Source organism: Artemia sp. Qi Xiang Cuo, chromosome 15 (genome assembly GCF_049724085.1).
Source record: "Artemia sp. Qi Xiang Cuo chromosome 15, ASM4972408v1, whole genome shotgun sequence".
In the NCBI taxonomy this organism is placed as follows: Eukaryota; Metazoa; Arthropoda; class Branchiopoda; order Anostraca; family Artemiidae; genus Artemia; species Artemia sp. Qi Xiang Cuo.
Window position 1 is genome coordinate 31,491,082 of NC_142808.1, and position 25,190 is coordinate 31,516,271.

At 35.2% G+C, this 25,190-nt stretch overlaps 1 protein-coding gene across 3 annotated transcripts in view; it reads right to left on the bottom strand.

Annotated features, from left to right (window-relative positions):
• Nucleotides 1-1,183: 1,183 nt before the first annotated feature.
• LOC148943552 (GATA-binding factor C-like) overlaps nucleotides 1,184-25,190 on the bottom strand; it is a 61,797-nt gene continuing 37,790 nt past the window's right edge. For all 3 annotated transcript variants that reach the window (XM_089101504.1, XM_089101502.1, XM_089101503.1), the window contains exons 5-6: nucleotides 5,603-5,944; nucleotides 1,184-2,692 (exon numbers count right to left, since the gene is read on the bottom strand). In XM_089101504.1, the coding sequence (XP_088957630.1) occupies nucleotides 2,660-2,692; nucleotides 5,603-5,944 (375 nt within the window). In that variant the 3' untranslated portion in view covers nucleotides 1,184-2,659. The remainder of the gene's footprint in view (nucleotides 2,693-5,602; nucleotides 5,945-25,190) is intronic.

The window sequence follows — 25,190 nt, forward strand, 5'->3', positions numbered from 1 at the left end:
AGCTTGAATCAACTAGAATTGAAATTATCTTTCGATAAAGATATTTATTGTTTTGCCACCTTCTTAAAGACGCGCGTGCAAGCCTTGAACATGAACGTTTCAACAAATTTGAATATTTGGATTTTGAAAATTTTAGCTTCATCAGACCAATAGACAGTGCTTGTAAGTCTTCAAAAATAATAGCATAGCAAAGTATAGTGTCGCCTCCCTGTGCGAAAGTAAAATTGAGTAAAATCACTTAGACCACCACAGCCACAGGCATGTTAAGTAGTAGTATTTTATAGTTTTGGGATTTTATAGATTTTAATATTCCATTATTTTACAATAATATTATTATTATGCTCACTATTTTAATATTTTGTCAATATTCTAGATTTTTATTTTACCAATGAAAAAATGAGAAGCATATATGATCTCGGAACCAGTATCCCGAAAAAAATTGTAACAATCCATACGAAACCACCTCCTAGGTCCAGGCTGATCTGCAAACGAGTGACATTCAGCCTGACCCAAAGAGTGTGGGTAACTTACAATATTGGAAATTGGCACTAGTATCGATGAAAATTAAACGACACCATCTAGTGTTTGTTGTTTCTTGGCATCTTTTCACTGTAACAATAAGGCCATATTAGTGCAATTAGTGTAAAAGACAAAATTAGTGTAATAATAAGTGTCTGATCTCATTCTCTAAAAAAAACACACAATAAAAAAGCGTTTAGAAATACCAAGTAACGCCAGAAATTATATAGCTTTTTTCTTTTTTTTGACGCCCCTAGTGGCAGTTTCTGCTCTTTTAAATGGCCATTACTCTTTGGGTTGAACCCTATCTGCTTAAAAAGACCAAAGCGCACCAGTGACCACGGTGACTGGAATTGCAATAGCGTATTTTTGTGCCACATACGCAGCTTCCAATAAAGCAGAAAAAGGCCGCAGTGTCGCAGTTTTCATTTTTAGCCTGCCTTTATTTTCTAGGTAACCTAATCGGTCCACACAATTTGCAATAACTATAATAAAACTATAATGAGTTATGTGTTCCACACACAAAAAAACTTTTTCACACACCGAGTGCATCGTATCCTTTCCTATCATGCTGCAATTACTCTTTACCCATTTTTTTAGCCTGCTCTCTATTCAGGTCAAGATCCTAGTAAAAAATAGAGAAACAAGAAAGTGAATATTCTTGAATAAACACTATTTTAATTTAATATAACTGCATACAACATCGAATTCAAACAATAGAACAAAAATTCGCTGAATAAGAACAACTTACGAGTGAATCTGACAGCAATTAACAATAAACCATAATATACTCCCTAAAATTTGTAATATACAGTTTATACAATTATAATAATACATTTTGACTAAATGACAGAAAATATTTAAACAAAGTTAGGATAAAGAATTTCAGATGGTACAAATTCATCAAGTGTATAAAGTGCTTATATTCTATTGCAAAAGGAAAATCTGGCTTACTCTTAGCTTCACAAGAACCAGTACCATTAATGTTTTTTAAGACATCAACAAAATTAAATCTGTTATGCAGTGCCTATATTCAGTTTTAGACATATCTTCAAAGAAGATTACCATTAATGTTTACAAGTAGCTTGCATCAAAATCTCAATTATTTCATGCTTTTGTTTGACTAGTCAATATTCGTAAAACAAAAAAATAGACACATTCTGCAGTACTAAGCTTAAAAAAGACTTATCTCAATATTCCTGGATTTTGTAGATTATACATTCTGAATAACATCATCTATACCCATTTAGTACAATATTTGGTATTTTTGTTATTATTTTGGGGTTTTATTGAAGTGGAGTATTTATTAGTATTATTATTTAGACTGACTCTTTGGTAAATTCCTACGGTGGTAAAATGTGTTTCGAGAAGCTTTAATTTTGTCGATAATCGTTCTAATAAAATCATAATTGGTGTCCTAGTAAAATTGACTCTCCTTTTACTGTTATGCTTCGTTTTTTTCTAAACCTGTTTCTAATTTTGATTGAAGGATTTTAGTTTGTTTGGATTTGTTGCTTCTCTTTTAACCTTTCTCGTCTTTCGTATGACATACTATTGGTCTAAATGAACTCAGTAATTATAAAAAAGCTTTTGATTTGCATTGTATGCTGCATAAATTTGTCTTGATGTACCTTATAGCCAGAAGATTTAAATTATTTTAAAGTAAAGTACGCCTTTTGAAGATGAGAAAAAAAATTCGAAATGCATGTTTTAATCTTAGCACGGCAGTATTTCTGCATGGAAAACTCTAATAGTACACTCCGTATTTAGAATAATATCTCATATTTTTCTAATTCAACAAAAATACTTTTCTGTCGAAAAATATACAAATAAAACAAGAAAGCAAAATTTGGTCAACGAATTTGGCATTGGTGTTGCTGGATCTAAAAGAGATTCCAAACCTAAAAAAAATATTAAAGAAGGCCGCCTATCTGTTTACACTAACAGCTAAAATCACTCAAACATAAGTACAGAGTCATTCCATTCATAGTACACTGCCACGGGAACTCTAACGAAAATGGCAAGAATCCAATGGGCTCAAATACCTTCATGCCATCTATTTTAAGCCCAAGGTCCATCTAAGCCCATCTATTCTTTTATATATCACACAATTGTCTGATCAGGTACAGGTTATGAGGGACTAGCTGCCGTAATCTGTTCTCCAAGATGGTTGCTGAAAAAAAAAGCATTTATTAAGTTTCAATACACTCGACAAAATTATGCTATTTTCAACAACGAAAAAATAGTTTCTACAGGAAAACAATAAGAGAAACAACTTTGCAATTTCGTGAATGAAGCAAGTAAAGCCATTCATACTTTTTAAAGTCTGAATAAATAAGTTTCGGGTATAATCGTGATAAATCCTTACTTGGTGCCGCATTTATAACAAAAGGCCCCCTCCATGGGAGCGCTATTTTGAAAGTGACCTATTCACCAATATAATGCGATAACAAAAAAAAAGAGTGTATGATTTCAAACCAGATACAAAGAGCATTAGTTGATAAAATGCGATATTAAACACATAATAAAGAAACTAAAATTGTTATCTACGCATTTTTTAGGGGGTACACGGCCGGCCAACAAAAAAAATAATTAAACCCTTTAACTCTAGAACTGGCAATTTTATTTATGTTTTAGCTATAGTTTACCTAGTAACGGTAACTGAGAAGGGGTGCCTAAAATGTTTTGTGGGTAAAAACAGTGTCTAAATAAGTCGGAGAACCACTGGGCTATAGTCTCCATAAAAGATGTTTTAGTAGGAATTTCCAGGGAATCACTGAGCAGAAACTTCACAGTTTGATGAAAAACAATTTCACTAATTATAGTTTCCCATTCTACAGAGACTCAAAATGCCTTTAGTGGACCTTTATGTCCCTTAATAAATCTTCATACTCGTTTCTGCCTCTTATTTAGGATTATTCACTTTTATATCAAATTATATTTTTCAAGACCTCAAAATTGGACATCCAAGTCATGGCTTCCTATAATTAAATATTTCGCTGGGTAATTCTACTTCAACATCATTATACTTGATCCTCTTTATTTACGCGAATAAGACTTATCTTTGATTGACGTAACTAACGAGTAGCTCCAAAAGCTGCCTCTGGGTAAGAGACAATAATCACTGGTTGCACTCATTATTGTCTGAGCGACATCTTGAATAGTCCTTAAATCTGCCTAGTAATACCTTACGCCACAAACATTTGAACTCAGTCGTTAGACATGCTTCAAACTATGAGAGCAAGCAAATTGCACGTGGCATCTGTTTGATCCTTTATTTGGTCTCTTGAGTTCAAACTACTCTAGCTTAACAGCTTGTCACCTGGCTGTTATTGACATCAGGTTACTCATGCATCTAAGTAATTATCTTTGTAAACTGTTGTGCAAGGTGTGTTTATGCGCTAAGAAAGGGCCGCTCAGTTTAGTCCCTGAGGATCTCATGAGCTTATAAGATTTTCTTTCTCTTTTAATCCACCAAAGTTTAATCATCGACAGGGGTGGGGTGGAATGGGTATCGGGATTTCCTCAGAGAAGTGCCACCGGGTCAATTTCTTTAACACAGAAGGAGGAGGGATCATTGGCCCTCAATGAGCCCCCAAAAACCCTAACATATTTTCACCCTGTCCACAGTTTCTAGCATTATTCTTATGATTCAGTGTTTTTCATCTTTTGCCCCCTCTGCCCTGATCTGCGTGCAGACAATAATTTGCCTGTTTTTTGTTGTTTCTTTTTGTGTTTTAAAATTCGTCCTCCTAAAAAAACTTATCCAAAAAGGCCTGGCTAGATGCAATTAATATTTATCAAATGCATGCTTTTGAACTCTAAATTTATGATCATAAAAATTGTTATACATCGATATGATATGTTTCCTTTTTCAATTTTTATGAACTCTAAGAATGTTGGTGAAGCTATGGCTGTTGTTTGTTTGTTTTTTTTTTTTTTTTGTTTTTTTTTTGTCACAACCTGGTTTCGGGCTATAACTGATCCTGACTTAAAGTTATCCTACAATTTAATTTATGGCTTTTATACAATACAAAAAACTTTTTTGCACCCTGATCAGTGGTCTGCGTAGCGCAGGTGCTGATCACCAGATTTTTTTTTGCCTTCGGCCGAGAGTGGAATGAATGGTTGGGGGCATATCATATGACGCTTCCTGTGTTTTCCCCCAGATTTCTCGAGGTATTTATTTAGAAGTCGACTCTGGCTGAGCTTAGAGAATTACACAATTGACCCCTGTTCCAAACCAAATAACCAGTGAAACCAGGACTTGAACCGCTGTCAACCGGGTTTCAACCTTGAACCTTGAAGGCTTGAACCGGGTTTCAAGCCTAGCCCGTTAACCACCCGGCTAAAAGGGCTCGCTTTATTTTAATACAATGGTCAAAGAAAATTTACCCTTTCAAAGATGCGAGCATCGTTTTTAAAAAAAATAGTCATAATGACAACAAAAAAAGCTTACAGTTACAACAATAAAACTTGCCACAAGCAAAATTTTGGCCATTGGTTACAAAAATTTTGAATAGAAATACTAATAAACAACTAATTAGGCAAAATGTAAAATCTAACTACAAGATAGATTGTAGAACTGTTTAGCTAAACAAGCAGGTATCCAGGATTTTTGTTCGGGGGGGGGGTTACCCAAATTTTCCCCGATTTGTTTTATAGCATCTTTTTTCTGGTAAGGTTTTGTCTTTACAGGTATTTTTTAGACTAATTTTCGACTATATCAAAAATTTCGGGGGGGGGGTCAAACCGGGTAACCCCCCCCCCTGGATACGGCTTTGTAGATAAATTTTATGAATGGCTACCAAAATTTTACTCGCCACTAAGAAAGAAACCTCCACCAAGCCCAAAGAAGAAAGAGAAAATTACAAGAAAAAGAAAGCGGTAGGCCAAAACAAAAGAAAAAGTCGTTACAAGCAAAAACTAAGTTTTAGTCGAAAAAAAAGTAAGTGCAACTTTTTGGCTAGAAATATAGCCACTACATAAAATGACGTAGTTACTAATAAGGCATAGCAGACGTGTAACTTTCAACAATCTTCCTTTAACAAATGTTATGCTCTACTACCAAAATAATACTCACCATTGAGCCAGAGGTAGCAGTTAGACCAAAACCTCCGCCAAGCCCAAAGGAGGAGGAGGCACCTATACTGAGACCTCCAATACCAGACATATGATGCATTCCAGCTGCGCCAGTTCCCATAAACCCTGTTCCAGGATGACCTCCGCCATGCATTGATTGATTATACATATAATAAGAGCTTGCGCTAGCCCCACCAGGGGCACCAAATGTTGCAAACCCTTTGTCAAATGAGCCGAGCATTTCTGGTAATCCTAAACAGCCTTTTTTCTTCTTTGACTTTGATGATAGTTTGCGGTTTCGTGTCTGAATACCTTCTTTTTTCATTGTCAACGGTCGGTTCACCTGAAGAAATATTACACATTTAGCCTCGCAAATAGTGACCAATCCCTACGTAAAAATAGGGATCTTCTTTCATGCAAAGGTTGACTCTGAAATTAGTGGCAATGATTTGAGAAAAAAGTATTTTCATGAGTTAAGCTGCAGTCGATTGTTCTTTTACTGGTTGAATAGCCTGAGCTGATAACATAAACTCAATTTTAAACGATTTTTTTGGGCTTTTGTCATTGATAGCGTTAGGTAAGTTAACGCGCATTCACGAAATTTTCCGTGGTAAACAATTTCCAATTGAAGGGTGTTCACCGTACACGTTGGAATTTTTTCAGCAAGAAAGTGACATTTTTATGAATTCTTTATGTCTGTACTTTTATACTAAGTACTCCGAGAGGGTGGGGTTCAGGTTTATGTACTTTTCCGTTTGAAATACAATATAATTCAATCAACACAAAACAGTGTATGTATATCAAATACTTGCATTTTAAGGACACCCTAGACGGTGATTCATTTTGATCAAAAGCTCCCGTCAATCAATTGATTAAAGCATGATTGACCGTCTAGGAACCTGTTCGACGCTTGAGTCAAGCGTTAATGGTGATTGATAGAAAGTTTGAATGACTCAACAGACGGTCAATCATGCTTTAATCAATTGATTGACGGAAGCTTTTGATCGATTTCGATTGACCGTCTAGGGTGTCTTCTGGGCGTAATAAGGAGCGAAGAGTGGGTAGCTGCCCTCTCTGGGCAATACAAATAAAAAAATAAACGTAAAAAAGTCCATTAAAGCCTTGGTTTGTGACAAGCTTTGATGGAGACCCCCCCCCCATACTTAATATCCTAGTCATTCAGTATCTTCTCTTACATAACACAACGTGTGGTGTCACAGTCACAAATGTTCAATATGTCGCTAGTCGTTTACCTAGTTCTAGTTTTTGGTTGGATCGTAGAAAGACACTGCCTGATGGTTAGCCCGGCGAAGCCAAACAGCCCCAGAAACTAACATTGGTTCATAATTGTAAGGCAAGGAATGGCCAAATGACCTTACCCATCCTCAGCAGGACTGAAAATAACCCTTTTGGAAAAACAACATGTTGCTGATCTGTGGTGCTGCCAACCACACTCAAGCCTCCCCCCCAGACAAGATTGTCAGTCCTACCCCGTTTTCAATATAGCTTATTATAATTCAATACTTATTGAATAATCGCAACTATTATGCTATATTACACGCCATTTGGACAGCAAAATTAATTCTACGCGAGGAATTTGAAAATTGAAAGAAACAGTCAAACTCTACTGGTCAAAGTCTATACGACTATGTTTTGGTATTATACCAAAAGATGTAGTTGAAATAGAAAAAACATTAGAATTGAAATGAAAATGTTGCAACTCTACAGTCGCTTTTAAAGAAGGTTTGAACAGGAGGATTTTATATTTATCCCGACAGTTAAATACACCAAGAATTGTCTACTTAGAAAAAAAAAACAACGAATGGCTGCTTATTGAGCACTGAACGCAGAATAAAAAATAATTAAATTCACAGGTTTCAATAAGCACTATATTGAAAGTAATTCAATAATTGCAGATGATTATTGAACAAAAAAAATAATAATAATCAACTGCGATAAGCTTACTAAGCGTGTGACCGATTAGATGACTACATCTTTTCCTGGACAAAGGAAGAAGCATTAAAAACAACAGCAATTGAATGATATTGCAAGTATTTTTCCACCATTTAGGAAAATCACCAGATAAATCATAAAAAAAATCGGTTGTTAATAATGATAGGCTATACAACAATAAGACTCGTTGGACACCTTGAGGTGAGACATTATGTTTTCCAAATGCCGTCAACCGCTTCAAGAAGAAAGAGAATTTAAACTGAAAAATGAAATTTCAACAAAAATTCAATCATCATCATTTCACCACAAAAATCGATTTTCACCATAATGATATGCTATACATCAATAAGGCACGTTGAGTACCTTGAGGTAAGACATTACGTTTTTCAAAAGCCCTCAACCGCTTCAAGAAGAAAGAGAATTTAAATCGAAAAATGAAATTCCAACAAAAAACCGAACTCTTGGTCTAAAATCATTTTTCTGGAAATAAAAGTTGCAAACGCTTATTGAACGCAAAAAAACAACAAAAACAATACACAAATTAATAGCAATAAGCGGTACTTTTATGTTAAATGCACTCTTTTATATAGTGCTAGTTTGGTTAATGCTAATGAAATAAAATAAAATAAATATAGAATAGTTTAGAAACAAATTTGGGCTGTATATTTGCACATTAGGGGGGTGGGGGGGGGAGGGGTAAAGCATAGCATATATTATTACGTAACCTAACCTAGGAACCCTTTTCTCCCACTAAACCCCAAAAAACAACAGTTTAAATATCACCAACGCATTGAAAACCACGCTAAGCATTCATTACTGTATTGCAGTGTATTGAATTAACCCATACAAAACGGGTTTTCTGTCGCGTCTCCAGTTTGACATACATAAAAGAGTGCGTTTAACATAAAAGAGCCCAATAAGCTTACTACACGTGTGGCCGATTAGCTGACTACAGCTATCCATAGACAAAGGACGAAGTATTAATAATAAAAATCATAATTAAATAAAACCGCAACTGAATGATATTGCAAGTATTTTACACCGTTTAAAAACAATGATTGTTATACGGCATGACTACAACAGTTAAAAGAACCAAAAATCCATGAAACTCAATTAGTCATCCTGTATCTTTAACTCTATTGATTTCCCCAAGCCTTGAATTGATCCGTTTTACGGATGATTTGTCAATCCAACCTCGGTAGTAATAACACAATGAGCAAAATATTGGTGGTCCATTCACGAAGGTATATCTAGTTAAGAATGTGTCTAATATGAATTGACAAGGCTATAAACAAGATCAAAATGTAATAAAATCATGCCCTTAGAGGATGTATGCTTGTATATTTGGGGGCGAAACGGCCATAGGGTCGCCGTAAATTTTTTTCACTCTTTTGTTCATAACCCGTCAATGGCAATGCAGGCTCGTTAACGCTTAAGAAATGGCATCGTTCGCACCCGTGGTCATTAATTGTAAACACTATTTTCTCAGCGTGAGTTATGCCTAGAATGTTGGCTTTTGAAAAATGTTCAAAACAATGTCAGGTTAATAAGGTGTGTTTGCTATAAACATACTTCAAAAGAAACGAAAAGGTTTGCTGAGTTTAAAATGTGAATAGACCAACGTTTAAAAACGAGAGTAGGTTAGTAATATCAGTAGCCCCACGAAAGACACAAATTTTGCAGTGAAGAGGGTAGTGGGGCCTTATATCGCTAAGGTTCTGAAAATTACGAAACATATGGCAAAAATATATTTTCTATAACTCCCCACAGAAAATGTTACGCTCCATGTTCCCGATCCCCGCACAAATAAAATCGTATTTCAGAGGCTCACGTGCCTGCGCAAATCCCACAAGCGATAGTTAAAGTGACCCAGATCAAAACCGGAGCCCTTGATAGCCTTATATAGCTTACTCAGCCTAACTATATGATTAATCTGAAACCTTATGAAAGCTAGGTGGGGAACTTAGCCTAAATTACAAAATTGCTTCAACGAATATTTCACATACATTCGAATATTTTGAAGAAAACTCGCGAATTGAAAGAGTATCATGAAATAAAGAAAATTTGTTAATTAAGCATTTTACAAACCAAATCAACTAACTAAAAATAAATATAAAAGATTTGGTAATTGAATTACATATACTTTAAAATTTCAATTTCTGTTTGTGAAAAAAAAAAAAAAAAAAAAAAAATCATAGAGGTAACAGAAGCGAAAGAGTGAAATCCTTGAGCCTTGTTAAACTAAAAATTTCAACTGAAAGTAAGGAGCAACTTCAAAAGTTAAAACAAACAGAAATTATTCCACATATTTAAGGGGGATTGTACCTTCCTCAGCCCTCGCTGTGTATGCTAAAGTCTTAAAGTTCTTTAAAAATACTTGTCATTCAAGTTCATCGGCCCTTGTGCTTCATGAGTCGCTTTTAAAGATAAGGGACGAAAAATAAAAATTTAACGTAAAGACTGAGGGATAAGGAAGGGGTAGTTCCTCTCATAGACGGAATAATCTCTGTTCGTTTTAACTTTTAATGTTGCTCCTTACTTTCACTTGAAAAAAAATTAATTGAATTTCCAACCATTTTTCAAACCATGCTAAGACACCCCCCCTCCCCGCGACTAAAATTTCCCCAGAACTGTTCCTCCCTACAGAAAATTCTCCCAGTGAAAATACTCCCCACCGGAGAAGATTCCCCGCGAAAAATTGTCCATACATTTCCCAATAACAAATGCCATATGTAAATAATGGGCAAAAGGGAATAGCTTAAGGTCCTTTCCCCAGAGATAGTGTGGGACTATGTCATCCCCGAAGGCATAGTTGTTGGAATTTTCAACTATGCTGAATCAAGTGGCTATTCAAAAATAGTGATCGGATGTCATTGGGGAAATGGGGCTTGGGAGGGGGGCTACCTACCCTCAAGTCTTTTTGGTCAACTAAAAAAGACACTAGAAGTTAAAATTTCCGTTCTAATAAACGCTTTTCCGACATTCTAGGACTATCGGTTCGATACGATCACCCCTAGTGAAAAAAAAAAAAAAAAAAAAAAAAAAAAAAAAAACCATGAATTCGTGATCTCTCTTCTGATATAAAATCAAAGTTGCACATTTCAGTAGAAAGGAGCTTGAAACCTTTACAGTTGGGTTTTCTGATATGCTGAATTTAATGGTGTGATTTTATTAAGATCGTTTGAATTTCTGTAGGTTTTTTCTCCTTCTTCCAAGATCAGGCAAATTTTCTCAGGCTGATAGCTTTTGATTTTTAATATTGAAATTAAAGAATTTTATATATTTGGAATCAGCTTAAAAAGCTAATTGTTTGATGAGACAATTATTATCAAATTCTTTTTTTAGATTTTCGGTTACTATTGGGCCGAGTCACTCCTTACTTACAGTTCTTTACCACGAACTCTTTAATAACACTGCCAAATTATTATTGCAATTGTACGTGCTCAAATAAAGACGAGGATCTTAGGTTGTTATTCAGTCACGTTCTTAAGACTGGGAAACCCTTGTCGCATTCAAAGTATAACTGCTTGTCACAGTATCAAGTTTCAATTAATCTAGGAAAATAACTGTGGGACCATAAACTCAACTGTTATTGTTTGCATCGAAAAATAGGATGAATTCAAGTGGTCCTTTGAGAGCTTCTGTCAAGGAGTTCCCATAATTTCCTTGTTGATCAAGGGGTATAGAGAAAGAGATCCAGAAAATTGTGGAAGTGATAAAACAGGTATCAAAGCCTTCGAATATGGCTTTGTACGAGGCTCTTAGCCAAATGTCGATCCGTTCTGTCAAGCTATTTCCTCATATTTTTCCGTTTCATGCTTTTAGCCCACATTAAGAGTAAAATCCGCTTGGCGGCTACGGTGCTGCTAAGGAAAAATGTATAAGGTACTATCTGATCTTTCTCAGATGAGGTTCAAGTCCATACCCCTGAAATGAGGGCACTGGAACGATAGGTTTTATCAAATTTGGTACTTGTTTGTACCTATTTCGGTATATTTCATTAGGAGTAACCATTAGGCAAACCGGTTTTTGTCTTGCAGAGCGTAATTCTTGAGTATGTTTCGTTTAACAGACAAGTACCTCAAATTTGTATTTGGATTTGCCATAACGTCTAATATCTTGTTTTTTGCTTGCAAAAATACTTAAAAATACTTTTCTCTCCATTCCATTCCGTGGTGCTTTGCGGGAGGGTATAGGAAAATGTATTTATGTATGTACTCATGAGCGCCCATATGGGGGGGGGAGAGGGGGGTTCGAGCCTCCCCCCCTGGCTGAATGTTGGTGCCTTATATTTTTGTATGTTTGTTTTGATATTTCTATCATTCAACATTGGAAGTGCCGATTAGACCAGGTAAGCCCCCCTCTAAAATTCAGCTTATGGGCGCCCATGTTTGTGCTATGTGCTTGAAAACTTAAATGTTCATCTAAATAATTACCATCTTATAGGTCTTACTATCGAGGGGGGGGGAGGGGATTAACAAATATATTCCCCCATATTACAAAAGAATATGGATTATTTTTTCTTTCCGCTATTCAGTGACTAAACTGAATCTACATAAATAACACTAAGATCTACATAAATATAAATGATTTTTTTTCACAGATGCTTTCTTAAAAGTAGTTTAGCCAGTTCCTGCCATTTTCAAATGTCTTATAATACATCACGTCATAATCATAATAATAACGAAAATTAACTCTTTTAATAAAAAAACAAAAAAATACTTGGCAGGAGGAGCGTTAGAGGGTACCACAACATGGGTAGGCCTACACTAAAATAAAAGCCCACGAAAAAATATAATATATATTGATAATCTATCACCATTGGTGAGTAGACATTATTTAATGTTTCCTTCTTTAACGTCAGCTGAGATTTCCAGGATGAATCAATTAGAGTTGAAATTTCAACTTAAGTAATGTTATCAGAGACAATTTCTCGTTGAAAACCTTGGAATTACTTTAGTTAAATGTTTTCATATTTAGAGCAAAATCTAGACCACTGTTGTTCAACCTTTAATCCTTATAAAACCTTAAAATAAATACTTGTCTTCGAGAACTTCTGCAAAATTTAAACCAATAAATTTTATTTGAATAAATTTCAATAAAACGGAATTTAAGGTTCTGGGGATCCGCTTTTGAGGAATCTGGTACTCTTGCATTATGCGGGCCTCTCGGGTTAACTACTATAGAATAGGTAATGATGAAACCCGTTTTTGACATGTTTACCGTTATAGAGTAGGCAATGATAAAACCCGGTTTTGACATGTTTACCGCTATTGACTAGACAATGATAGCGTGGTTTTCATTGCGTATACGATATTAAACTGTGGTTTTTGGGGTTTAGGGGGGGAGGTACCTAGGTTAGGGTAGGTTACGTATTTTATATATTATGCTTTACCCCCCCCCCCCCTAATGTGCAAACATATGGCCCAAATTTGTTTCTAAAACATTATATATTCATCCTATTTTATTTCATTAGCATTAACCAAACTTGACTTTTTAGAAAGGCCCGCATAATGCAAGAGTACCAGGAATCTTGATCAATCAGGATAGGTGGAAAAGGCTGCAGCAACTGAGGCAGGGAATAGTTGACAAGCTTGGTTTTTAAAAATCAAAAAAGAATAAGCAACCGGATATGTATGTAAGGGGGTTTTCAGGCCCACACTTTGTTCTTGACGATTAAAACTATCTTTTCTTTTTATGTTTGGTAAATTCATGCATTTTTATCTTTTCGTTGAAGTTGTGCCCCTCTCCAGAACGAAATTTCGAATACGTATTCATATGGAACCAATGACATGCTCCAAAAAAATTAACACCACTTGAAAGTCTGCCATGAAAAGCTGCATGCCGACAAATTTTGGATCCCGGGAAGAGCCTGGAAGCGCAACAAGTACAAAAAATTATGCTACTGATTTGGATCCTTGGTTTCAAACCATGATAAAAAATGTCCGAAAGGTATTTTGAAAAATTTGGACAAACAATATTCTTGAATTTAGGACTTAAAAACACTAATCTGATCATGAATTTCGAATAAGCAAAACAACTCGACGTGTACCTTGTTAAGGAGATCGAAAATAGTCTCTATTTTGTACAATTTAATGATTCGTCATCGGTGTTAGTGGAAGGTTGTAACTTAAAATATATCTGCAATAATCTCTTCTGTACATTTATTCATTCATTGAATTTTACAAAATATGTTTAAAAGGATTTTGTTTCGTAGTTTTTAGTGTCTTGTTGCTACTTCAGAAATCCTAGCTGGTGTGTGTATCGTAAGGTTTCAGAAAAATAATAACTTTTATTTTCTTTTCCCAGGGTGAGATGACAAAACTTCTCAAAACCGTTAGAAATAATTCAATTAACTAAATTAGAAATTATTGGAATACCAAGGACATTTTCCGGTACTGGTGTATTAAACGTACTCTTTTATATACTGCTAAAGAAGTCAAGTTTGGTTAATGCTAATGGACTAAAATAAAAATGATGAATATATAATAGTTCAGAAATAAATTTGGGCTATATAGTTGCACACTAGGGGGTCGGAGAGGGGTGGGGGTAAAGCATAGCATATATTAAATACGTAACCTAACGAGAGACAGATACCCGGTTATAATGGTTTATGAACAAAATTATAAGACTTACATAAATGGCAAATTCCAAATTGTAATTTTAACATTCATATTAGATCATCCGTTTCACTCAATTCCACTTTAACAACTGTTTTAGTACCGGGTATTTGTCCCGGTATTTGTAGCATCTCCAGTTTGACATTCCATATACAGTATATAAAAGAGTACGTTTAATGCACTAGTACCCACTTTCCTTCTACCCCGAAATGATACTATTTAAGAACTGAAAGATTTCAAAAAAGAACTCTTGATCCATGTTTCTTTGAAATGTTGGTGGCTGGTTTTTCCCTTTTCTATGTTGACTGAAGCTCACTAATTTGGATTAGAACAGACTCTAGCCAGGGGCGAATCCAGGATTTTTTTTTTGGGGGGGGGGGCTCAAAAAAGGTTGATCCGATAAACTTGGGTTAGGAGCAAGTTTAATTAACACAATCTTGCGTTAATTAAGTAAGTTACACTACTTTAGGAGGGCACCCCTCTCCTCTGGATCCGCCACTGACTCTAGCACACGTTCCCAAAAGCGGGGTTAGACTACAAATACCACCCTGAAATTGGTGCGCATACTTTAAAGTAGCCCTTTGGCAAATCGTAGCAGAAACATACATTATCCAGGCAATTCTTCATATAGACAACTTTACCAGAAATAAACGAAGCAACAGGAATAGTTAGTTTCTGTGACCCTGTCTTATGAATCTGATTGAGGGTCTGATAGCTGAACCCATCAATCTAGATTTAAATTAATTGGTAAAGTATTATATTTCAAATGATTCAGCAGAAAATGATAAAGCTACTGGAGTTATTCCAGTTGGAAATAAAAACCACTAGATTATGTGTTCTAAAGCATTATTGAAGTATAACCAAAGTCACTTATTGACCTTAGGAGCCAGGCGTACAGGCTAGAGCTCTTTTTTGGGGGAGGGATTGAAAATGGCAAATAACAGGTGAGTTACTCACTTCCAGGTATGTGACCGAAAGTGCCACTATATCGGAAACACTTTATGAGACGTGAAAGTGTATTTTGCATCAATTGCATCACCTTCTGCTTTTTTGTAATACCTCCAGCTTTTTTTAATATTCATGACATAATCACAGGCGGTTTGTAAAAAAATCGGATAAAAATTAGCCGATAAATCTAAAGGCTTAACATATAGGCCGTGTATAACTAGGGCAGGGCAAGATTGTTGATGATGAGGCAGAAACTCTTCGTTATGTTCTGCTGCTAGTCATTACCAGATCATAAAGAAAGGAAACAAGTAGCATGAAGAGCACTGTTTGCAGACGAGTTGGTAGATGATGTTGGATGATTTTGTGTTTTTTGCTCACTGCATGTAAGCAAGTCACCGGAGCCGACATTTTGAGCAAACTGCGGGTGTACTGTGATCATGCGCATTCTGACTCTAACTCTTTTAGATGAAACCATGGGGGCGAAATACTTCGCAAATGCCGGCTTAATTAGCGTTCTTTTCTTTCTTCGATTAAAGAATGTCCAATGTAACATTGTTGCTAATCAGAATGGTTTAAAGACCAACGCCAAAATTAAATGACAACATCCGATTAAAATCAAACCTTTATCTCCTAGAACGAATAAGTCGAAAATTACGAAGAAAGTGTACAAAATGATTCCAAAAAGAAGATATGAGTAGGTGGAGGACTTATTGAAAGGCTTGGTTGAATAGCAGAACTATCGGATTTAGCTTCAATAAAGGGTTTGAAAATATTTGTTTTCTTGAAGATGCCAATGGAGGCTGTTTAAAAACCAGTGTATACCCATTCCAAACACTGAAGGCCATAACTCCGTTTGGATTAGGCCTCAAACATGCAGCGATATACAAAATGTATACATACGAAATGGGAGCATTTAAATATCAAATTGGTATTTTGTGTCATCTATCTCTAGACCCGAGTAGAAATTTTATCTAAATTCTCTCTTATCAATTTACAAAGTCTAAATTTCACGGAATATTTCCCGACTAGCAGCTGAACTTCAACTGTCAAAAGCAGTAGAAATTCACTGGTTTCTGCCATTAAAGATAAGAGTTGTAATTTATCTAAAAGTCAGGTATTATGATTGATTTTAGATAAAAAATAGGTCAAATTTTTTCTCTAAGATTTTCTATACCATTTAAAACTCGGTGCCGCTTTTACGGCTTCGACTCCAAATAGCAGAACAAGTAATGTACTTGTCTAGAATCCAGTAGTCACGTTATATAAGTGAAGTTTCGTTAATGCTAGTGAAAGAAAACAAAATAGGATGAAAAATATAATAGTTCAGAAACAAATTTGGGCTACGTATTTGCATATTAGGGGGGGGGGGTAAAGCATAGTATATATTAAATACGCAACTAACCCAACCTAGGTACCTTTTAGTCCCCCTAAACCCAAAAAGCTAAAGTTTAAATCTTTGTCACGGAATGAGCAACACCTCACAAGCCAGAGAAAATCTGTTTTTCATGTAGCATCTCGGTCTTTCTCGCGTAACTACTGGATTCTAGACAAGTGCCCAAGTAATTTTAAAATACTTGACTGAAAGCCCAGCTGGCGCTAGATTTACTTACATCTTTTAAATAACGTTCGAAAAACTCAGAGTGTCCATCTCAGAAATAGCGACTTTATATTTTATGCATATTTTTTTCTCTTTCTTTTTTGACTTTTTTTTACATTCTTTTTTTACTTTTTGCTCTTTCATGGTTGACTTTAAGTCTATCATATCTAAAATGGTTTTCTCTCCTGCTAGTTGTGTACACATTACTCTGTTAGACTGCCGTAGCCTATTGTTTACCTGAAAAAAAATTCAATAACATTTACTTGAATTTTTAGTGTATATACTTGTTATTTATGGCTCTTGTAAAATATATAAATGCGGTAACTTTTATAACTTTTTGTTAAATATCGTTAAAAGAAGCTCGGAGTGTCCATCTCAGGAATAGCAACTTTATGCATGTAGGCCTACATTTTATTTACTTTTTTTTAGTATCATATCTATAATATCCTTCCTCTCTGTTAGTACATATTACTCTATTACACTACAATAGCATAATTTATCTGAAAAAAATTGATTGCATTTATTATAATTCTTAATCTGTATGCTAGTACTTTTTTAACTTGTAATTGCTAACATACTTATTTATAATCCGCTAATAAGCCCACAAAGAAAAACATGGAAATATAATACGTCTACAAAGTAAATGAAAATTATAGCGGAAATAAAGTAAAAGCCTTCAGAAATAATAACCAAAAACAACAAACAAGTTTGGGCCCGTGTCCTCCACCATGGAAGTTTCATATGTTCCCGATTTATCCTCTAATATCTTGTTATTCTTCTCCTACAATATCTATTTGTTAGAAGGCAGCCCCCTTGCCAAAAAAAAAAAAAATGATATTTGACTTTTCCAAATTCCGTTTGGAACAAATCTTTTATTTCCTATTAGACTTCTACAGCCTAAAGTGTGTCTGAAAAGGATTCAATTACGTTTATTATAATTTTCAATCATTCAACAAATAAAGACGACGAAGATTAGTCGTGCCTTGGGATTAACTGATCTGTGTAGTTATATTACGGATGAATGAAGCGTTCGATTTACAATATAACAATAACCACATGTTGAACTATCATTTAAAAGTCGTCAGGCCATTGTTCACTATATTGACCCTTCATCCTCAAGGATCACAATACTAACCCCAATTGTCCCTGAAAAACATACTCATCGGGGGGTTACTGTGTATGAGTAAACCCGCATTGAAGTGTCGCCCCCCTGTATACAGTAGCAAAGGGCGACCTATAGTGTGACAAGTTGCAAAGGAATGCAGACCTATTCATAGTTCTTTTTTTGAAAAGATGATACATTGAATGAAGAGGTTTATCTGATGCGTCGTCTGAAAGAACTCGTCGCGAGACTCGGAATTTTTCAAGTTGTTTCCCCAGTTCCTATTGACAGGTAGGATGGATCTTCTGTGTAACTCGAGACGTGTGCCGTAATACCGTTATACCTCTTAAGGTTCATCTTAAGGATTGGTGAGGATTATAACCAACCAGGCATGGCGTTTGAGAAGGTCTAAAACGTGGTACATAAATAAGCTTTTAAACCCATGGGTATAAATCTAAGGCAAATAAGGATAATTATTTCTTATGTAGGATTCTCATCGTGAGTTAATGCAGCTGAAATGACAGACAAATGTGATTGTATGAAACAGAAGTAAAAGAAAAACATTAAATACTTATTTTTTGGCATCAACATCTAAAAGTGTAACAAGTATGCTTCTAAAAGCAAAAATGTATGCAAAACTCATTGACCTGTAATATGTTTTTCTTTTTTAATACTTAATAGGGTCTTTGTCAATGGGAGCAAAAGTGGGGCCATACCCCTTTCCCTCTCATACGAAGGATCAATAAAATATATCGGCGCAAAAATATTTTTTCCTGATTGCTTACAAATAGACATTTACGGAGTTTTGGTTTCCCCGCAGGAAATCACCAAACTAAAATTCTCCTCACTCCGACTTGAAACAGAAACGGCGAAACAAAACACATTATGAAAAGCAATTTGTTAAAGAATTCGAGAAACATATACCTTTATATCTATATTTGGTTAGCCCAATTCCTAAACATAATTAACAACAACAATCTTCAAAGATGGGACTGATACGCATGTGTATCCAGCAAAGCCGTATGCAGGGAGGAAGGGGGTGCAGGGTTTGAACCCCCTGAAATTTTTGTCCAACACGTAAAAACGTAACAAAAATATACAAAAACAAATTTTTGATGCGTTTTTTGTACACCCCCCCCCCCAAAAAAAATCCCCCCAAAAACAACAAAAATCCTGAATGTGCCCTTGTGTACAAGGCTAATCATTTTCAAAAGGATTAGAGCAGGTGGTTTGAGTGCACTTCTTGTCAAAAAATTATTTGAATTTCTTCTTTCCTCCATAGGTGTTCTGATACAGCAAAGTCGTAAATACGAGTCCTCAAAACAAAGTTTACGAGTCCTTAAACCGCAATTTCAGTGTCTCACATGGGAGGAATTCCCCCCCCCATCTCTCTAATGGGCTCATTCATTCAGAAAAAAATGTGATGATAAAATTATTGCACGAAGTCCGGCGATTTCACTGAAGTTTTATCAATTTACACCAAACTTTTTCCAAAATACCGACGTTGGTCGGGAAGACTAAGCAGCCAATCACCAGTCGCTAATAATAATCTCCTTCAAAAAAAGCAAAAATATTATGGCTTGTTTATCATTCTATCTTTATCTGAAGGTTGTTACCTTTTTCACCGAAACATGTCTATTTTCAAATGCTTTAGCATGATTCTAAAAAAAAATCTTCGATAAGTTAACCATTTTCCGTCAAGGGAGACAAGAGAAAAAGTCCCTTACAAAAAACTGTCTTTAACAACGTTCAGAACCTGACTGGCACTGACCCACAGCTACGTTCTAGAAAGGGAAAGCAAATCCTCACAAGACACATCACAGTACCAAGTTAATTTAATATATTAGTGAAGGCTAACTTAACATGGTCGACCACACAGTTCGTTAAAAACATGAGAGAAAAAATGAAATAGACAAGCAGTGCCACTACCACAGAAGAGACCAATAATTAATACGGATGAAATAGCGAGTAAGAAGTCATGCAATTCGCAAATCAGGGAATATGCAAATAGTATGTAACCGGATAGGATTTTGAATTGATAGTTTTCCGGCAACCAAGAAACTGGTTAGTTTCCTGTAATATTTTTAATTGAAAACGGAGTGAACCGGGATGCAGAAAAAGTTAAAAAATTAATTAAACGTTTCTCAATATTTATGCGTTTCCATTAAAAGTGTAAAAGTATCTTGGAGTGTCAGGAAAATAGTTGTCCAAAATCAAAATACGTTCGTTCTTAAAGATGGATTCAAGTTAAAAGCACCATATCATGCATGGTTCTCAGCCCAGCTCCGTCTGTAGGTCAATCGATCAATCAATTTATTCAATCAATAAACTTAACAAAATATACCTCAATATAAACTCCCCCGTAAGGCTCTATGGCCAGGAAAAAAACAGGGGAGAAACAAAAATGAAACAAATACAGAAAAAACAAAAACATTTTCAACATCATACATTCACACCTTTAAGAGACTCAACACAAGAGAAAAAAAAGAAAAAAATAAACAGAAAAAATAAACAAGAAAAAAAAATCATAAAATACAATGATCCACATAAAAAAAGAAGAGAGAAAAAAAAATTCAAAAATCAAAAACTAAACAGGGGACTACCAAGCAATCAATTTATTCCGTGTGGACTACCCTATGATCCATCAATCAATCAATTTAATCAACCAATAAATTTAAGACAAAAACACTTCAATATAGAACACCCTATAAGGCTCTGTGGCCAGGAAAAAAATAGGGTAAAAAACGAAATAGCATAAAAACTAAAAAAAAAGAAAAAAAAAGTATTTTCAACATAATGCATTTAAACATTTCAAATACTCAACACACACACACACACAAAACAAAACAAGGAAGAGAAAAAAAAACAATAATTAAAAGACCCAAACGAAAATGGATTTTTATGATACCCCCCTCCCCCACCCCCAAACAAAAAAAGATGTAGGACAATCCAATAAATTAAACCAAATTCCAAAAATATATTTAAAACCAAGCCGCAAAAAATGAAACGCCACTACGCCACTTAATGGTGACGTCAGAAACGCCACTCAGCGTCTCCCTTTTTGTTCATTCTCTTTCAAAAAGCAATACCATTTTTAGCGCAGCCTAGCAATCTTGAACGACAATTGCTCAACAGCTAGGTCCTCTTTCACCACCTCCCAAATCTCAATACATTCTACTATCTCATCCAATAATTTCCCATGTTTTTCCTATAATTAACTTTTGAGCTTTGGAATGTGCCCTCCACGAAGATGGCCCTTCCAGGGGTACCTGTCTTGGGTATTCGTTTGGTTTTGGGCGGCCAAAACTTTTGTAAAACGAAAATTAAATTTTAAAAATAAAAATAAAAAACGCATCAAAACTTGTTTATATGCATTTTCTTTACCTTTTTACGAGTCAGACAAAAATTAGGGGGAGGGGGTGTTCAAAACCCGGTAAACCCCCACCCTGGATACGGCCTTACTGGGAAGTTGCATGAATCTGAACTTTCCCTTTCGTTCTTTTTATTTTCTATACTGTGTAAAATCTTGTCATCTATGCACATAATTCCAGCATAATAATCCATATTTTCAAGGTTTATTAGGCCTATCAGTTACAGAAATTAAACAAGAAAGGACTAAATGATTTTGGATTAAAGGACAGCTACTTATTTCATAGAAGGAGGGCTAAAAATTTTAGGGGGGGTCACAAATAGAAAATATAAAAACATGAATGATATATTTTAAATAGAAAAAGGGTGTAAAATGTTCAGATTCCTACTTATTCATGCTATACAATTAAATTAAAATATGATTAAATCATTGGCAAAGACAGATCGCCTTCGTTTAACCCATTTAAGAAAAAGCAGCATATCGGATGTTGTCCAGTAAGAAGAAATCCGAATATTTTGGCTTTGAAGGTATACCGGACAAATGGGGCTAAAGGCTACTCTTATCAATCACCATTTAACGCGTGAGCATGACTTCAAAACTCCAGGAATCCTGTATCTTCCTCATTACACACGTCGATGCGCGGAAACTCGGAGAAATGGATTATGTGTAAAGTGAAGTAGGGAAAGGACCCAATTAGCCATGACTGAGCGTGCTAAACGACTAAACATCAATAAAAAAAGATTGCAGAACTAGCAGATGGAAGTTAGCACAGAATATAAAAGATATTCTGTGTTGCTTTACGAAACCCATTTTAGGGAAATAAGTCATTGAAACGATTATTCTCCGAGTGGAACAATGCATCAAATTTGTAACGAAAATATTTGCTAATAGCTTTGACACAGGAAGATAATTCAGAAATACAAAATCAAATAAAAGATTTCTTGCTCTTCCGTAAAATTTCAGAGATTATGATAGTTGATAATAAATTATGATACTTTCAAAATGAGAGCAGGATAAATTGAAATCCCCAAAACACTAAACAAAACGTTTTTTTGCTTTTAAGTGGAATTCAGTAACAAAACATGTAACAGTAACAGTAACAGAAGAACAACCAACTAAGACGAAGGCGAAAGATGGGAGGTTTACAGTAGTGTCTGATCTATTGCCATTTTCTACGCTTAAGGAAAATGACAACTTAACAATTTAGTATAATTATGTTTTTTTTGTAGCTTTATCATAACAATAAAGTTGCTATTAAAGTTTAATCTTTTGATAAACTGACAGAATCACTAAGATCTAGCAAAGAAAGACTTAGTTTTGTAAAGCAGAAACTTAGTTTTTAAAATTATTGTGCATCATTCCACGGCGAGGCTCACGGTGGATGACAGATGCACAAAAGAGAAACATTCTATTTTCATAGCCATCATGTTATCTTTCCTCCACTGACTTGCGGACATCATGTCATCTATGACAAGTATGACACTTATCAGATCTCAAACCCTGAGAAAAACTAATGCCGCAAATTTTCCAAGATCTGGAAGCATTGTAATAAGAGCTACAAAGAGCCATGCTCCTGAGAGACGCCGAGTCGCGACGCAAGGACGCCGGGGACGTAATAATTTCTCGGCCGCTGTATAAAAATCTGACAACAGGGTGCTTAAATGAGGGCGGCACTTAGTGTCGGCACGGACTTGATATTCATTGTTCCGGTTGTAAGTGATGATAACTTGATCTTTACCAGTTTATCTCCAGTTTTAGGAGAATTGAAACTAATAGTCTGTTGAGGTTTTGAATTTTTTATCTGTGACAGATTTTAGAACCACGCCAGTTAGCGATGGTTCATTTAGAAGGGACACTAGCTTGCTTCCGAAACTTACAGAGCTGTGCCTCTTAATAATGGGAGATGGTCATAGAATTGCTTAGAGTTTTCCCCAAGATCTTAGGATTTCCAATCCAATCATAAGATGTTCTTAATCCGTTAGTGGTAGGTCAAAAGTTGCATAAGCTCCTTGGGTAGCCTCATGTAATATATTATATAGTCCCTTTATTTTTTACGCAAGTTTTCAAATGAAGCAGATAAAGACACATTTTGCAAAAGCTCAATCATATTGTTTTTCTTCCTAGTCCTTGATAACCTTAGTTTCAATCAGGGCCGTATCCAGATTTTTTTTGTTGGGGGGGGGGGTGTTTTTTTGGGGAAGGGGTTTACAAAAAAACTTAAAAACACATTAAAAAATTTTTTGAATGCACTTTTGCTACGTTTTGATGAGTTGGACAGACATTTCGGGAGGGTGGGGGTCAAACCCCCCGGATATGGTCTTGCCCTCGATAATCGTAGATTCAAAACTTTAAGGAGTTAATCACGGAAAAAATTCCATTAAGGTATTTTTTGCTAATTAAATGAGTACCGTTAGCCTCAAGCTCTGTTAAGCAAGGAAGAAGTTTACTTTACTAGTGTAGATGTAATACACACTAGTACGTATTTATGTGTCCAATAATTAGATGTATTAACATTGCGTACCGTAAAGTCCCATTCATAATAAGATTTGTTAAAACCCAGATTTAGCTAGCGCTAATTTGAGCCAATCAGATTTTTCATGGAATTTCCTTATTGGCTGAAAAGTTATACAAAAAATTCAGATCAGCTCAAATTCGTGCAAGCTATATCCCGGTATTAGTAGAATCCCTATTTGGAAAAAAACTCCAAACCCCATCAGGGGGAGTGGTATTAATGAATAAAAAAAAGACTTTCCAATTCATTAGTTGAACAAAATGAACATTTTGTAGTTGCCCCCTCCCTCCCTACCCTCTCCCTGAATCCAAATCCTAAGTAAGACCTTATATTAGAAATACTGTTTTTATATTGGACAAATCACCTATCAGAGTTTTGAATCCTCATGTTAAGTATTTTATTTTTCAAAGAACAAAGTATAAAACATATACAGAGTGACTGGCAAAAATGTCACAACTTCAAATTTCGATTGAATAATCAATCACTCGAAAACGACTTAAATTTTCCAATGGGCACTTTTCGATCTAAGTGTCTGTCCGACTGATTAATATGGTTGACCACCAGTGTAGACATGTGGGTTGTTTGAATCAAATTACACGGGCAAAATATGTCAAACCTGCTTAGACAGACATGCCAGCAAAAATAAACATCATTGTTTTGGTCCCTTATTCATAAGACAAGATATTAGCCCAATAAATCCATAAGTCTTTTTAAAATAGTGTTCTAAAATAATTATTAATATTGGCTTGATGGAAATTGTTTTTTACAATTTATAGCTTAGACCTTTTGAAAAATACAAATTGGAAAACAGAGTAGTCTAGACGATTCAGGTAGTGCTTAGTGCATTTCTACGTTAAATATATTTTTTTGTTCATTTTTTGTTTTGCCTTATCTTAGTATTTAAATGAAATACAATCCATTACTTGCTTAAATTTGCGATAATTCCTGTTAATAGCGTATTTAATTACCATCCCTCATTCCATTTTATCAAACCCGGTTTGTGTTGGGAAGACACTCGGATATTAAAATTTAAAGGTTCAAGACAGGTTTACGAGCAGTTTCCAAACCTTCTGGTCTTACCTCACACAAAATAGTGAAATTTCCACAAGTTTCTCTATATGTCCGTCTATTTTCTATACCACCCGTCTATTTGTCAGTTTTTGTCAGATATCCCTACCTCCTGAAAAAATAAATAAACTCCTGTGTACAAGCCTGGCTACTCGTTGGTAAAAACAAATTATAGGCTACTCCAAAACAACTTAAGCCGGAACATAGGATTTGGTACTTAGCTCAGTCACGTAAGTAAGAAAACCTTTGGGCCCATGCTTCCTCCACAAATTCTCGAGCTCCAAGAAATTTTTCAAATATTTTCTTGTATTTCCATTGAATTTGTCTTTTTCAGGCCCCCTTAAAACTATTACACATGTATGGCTGTGTTAACTTAGGCATGTCTATAATATAGCCTATAATTTGTTTTTACCAACGAG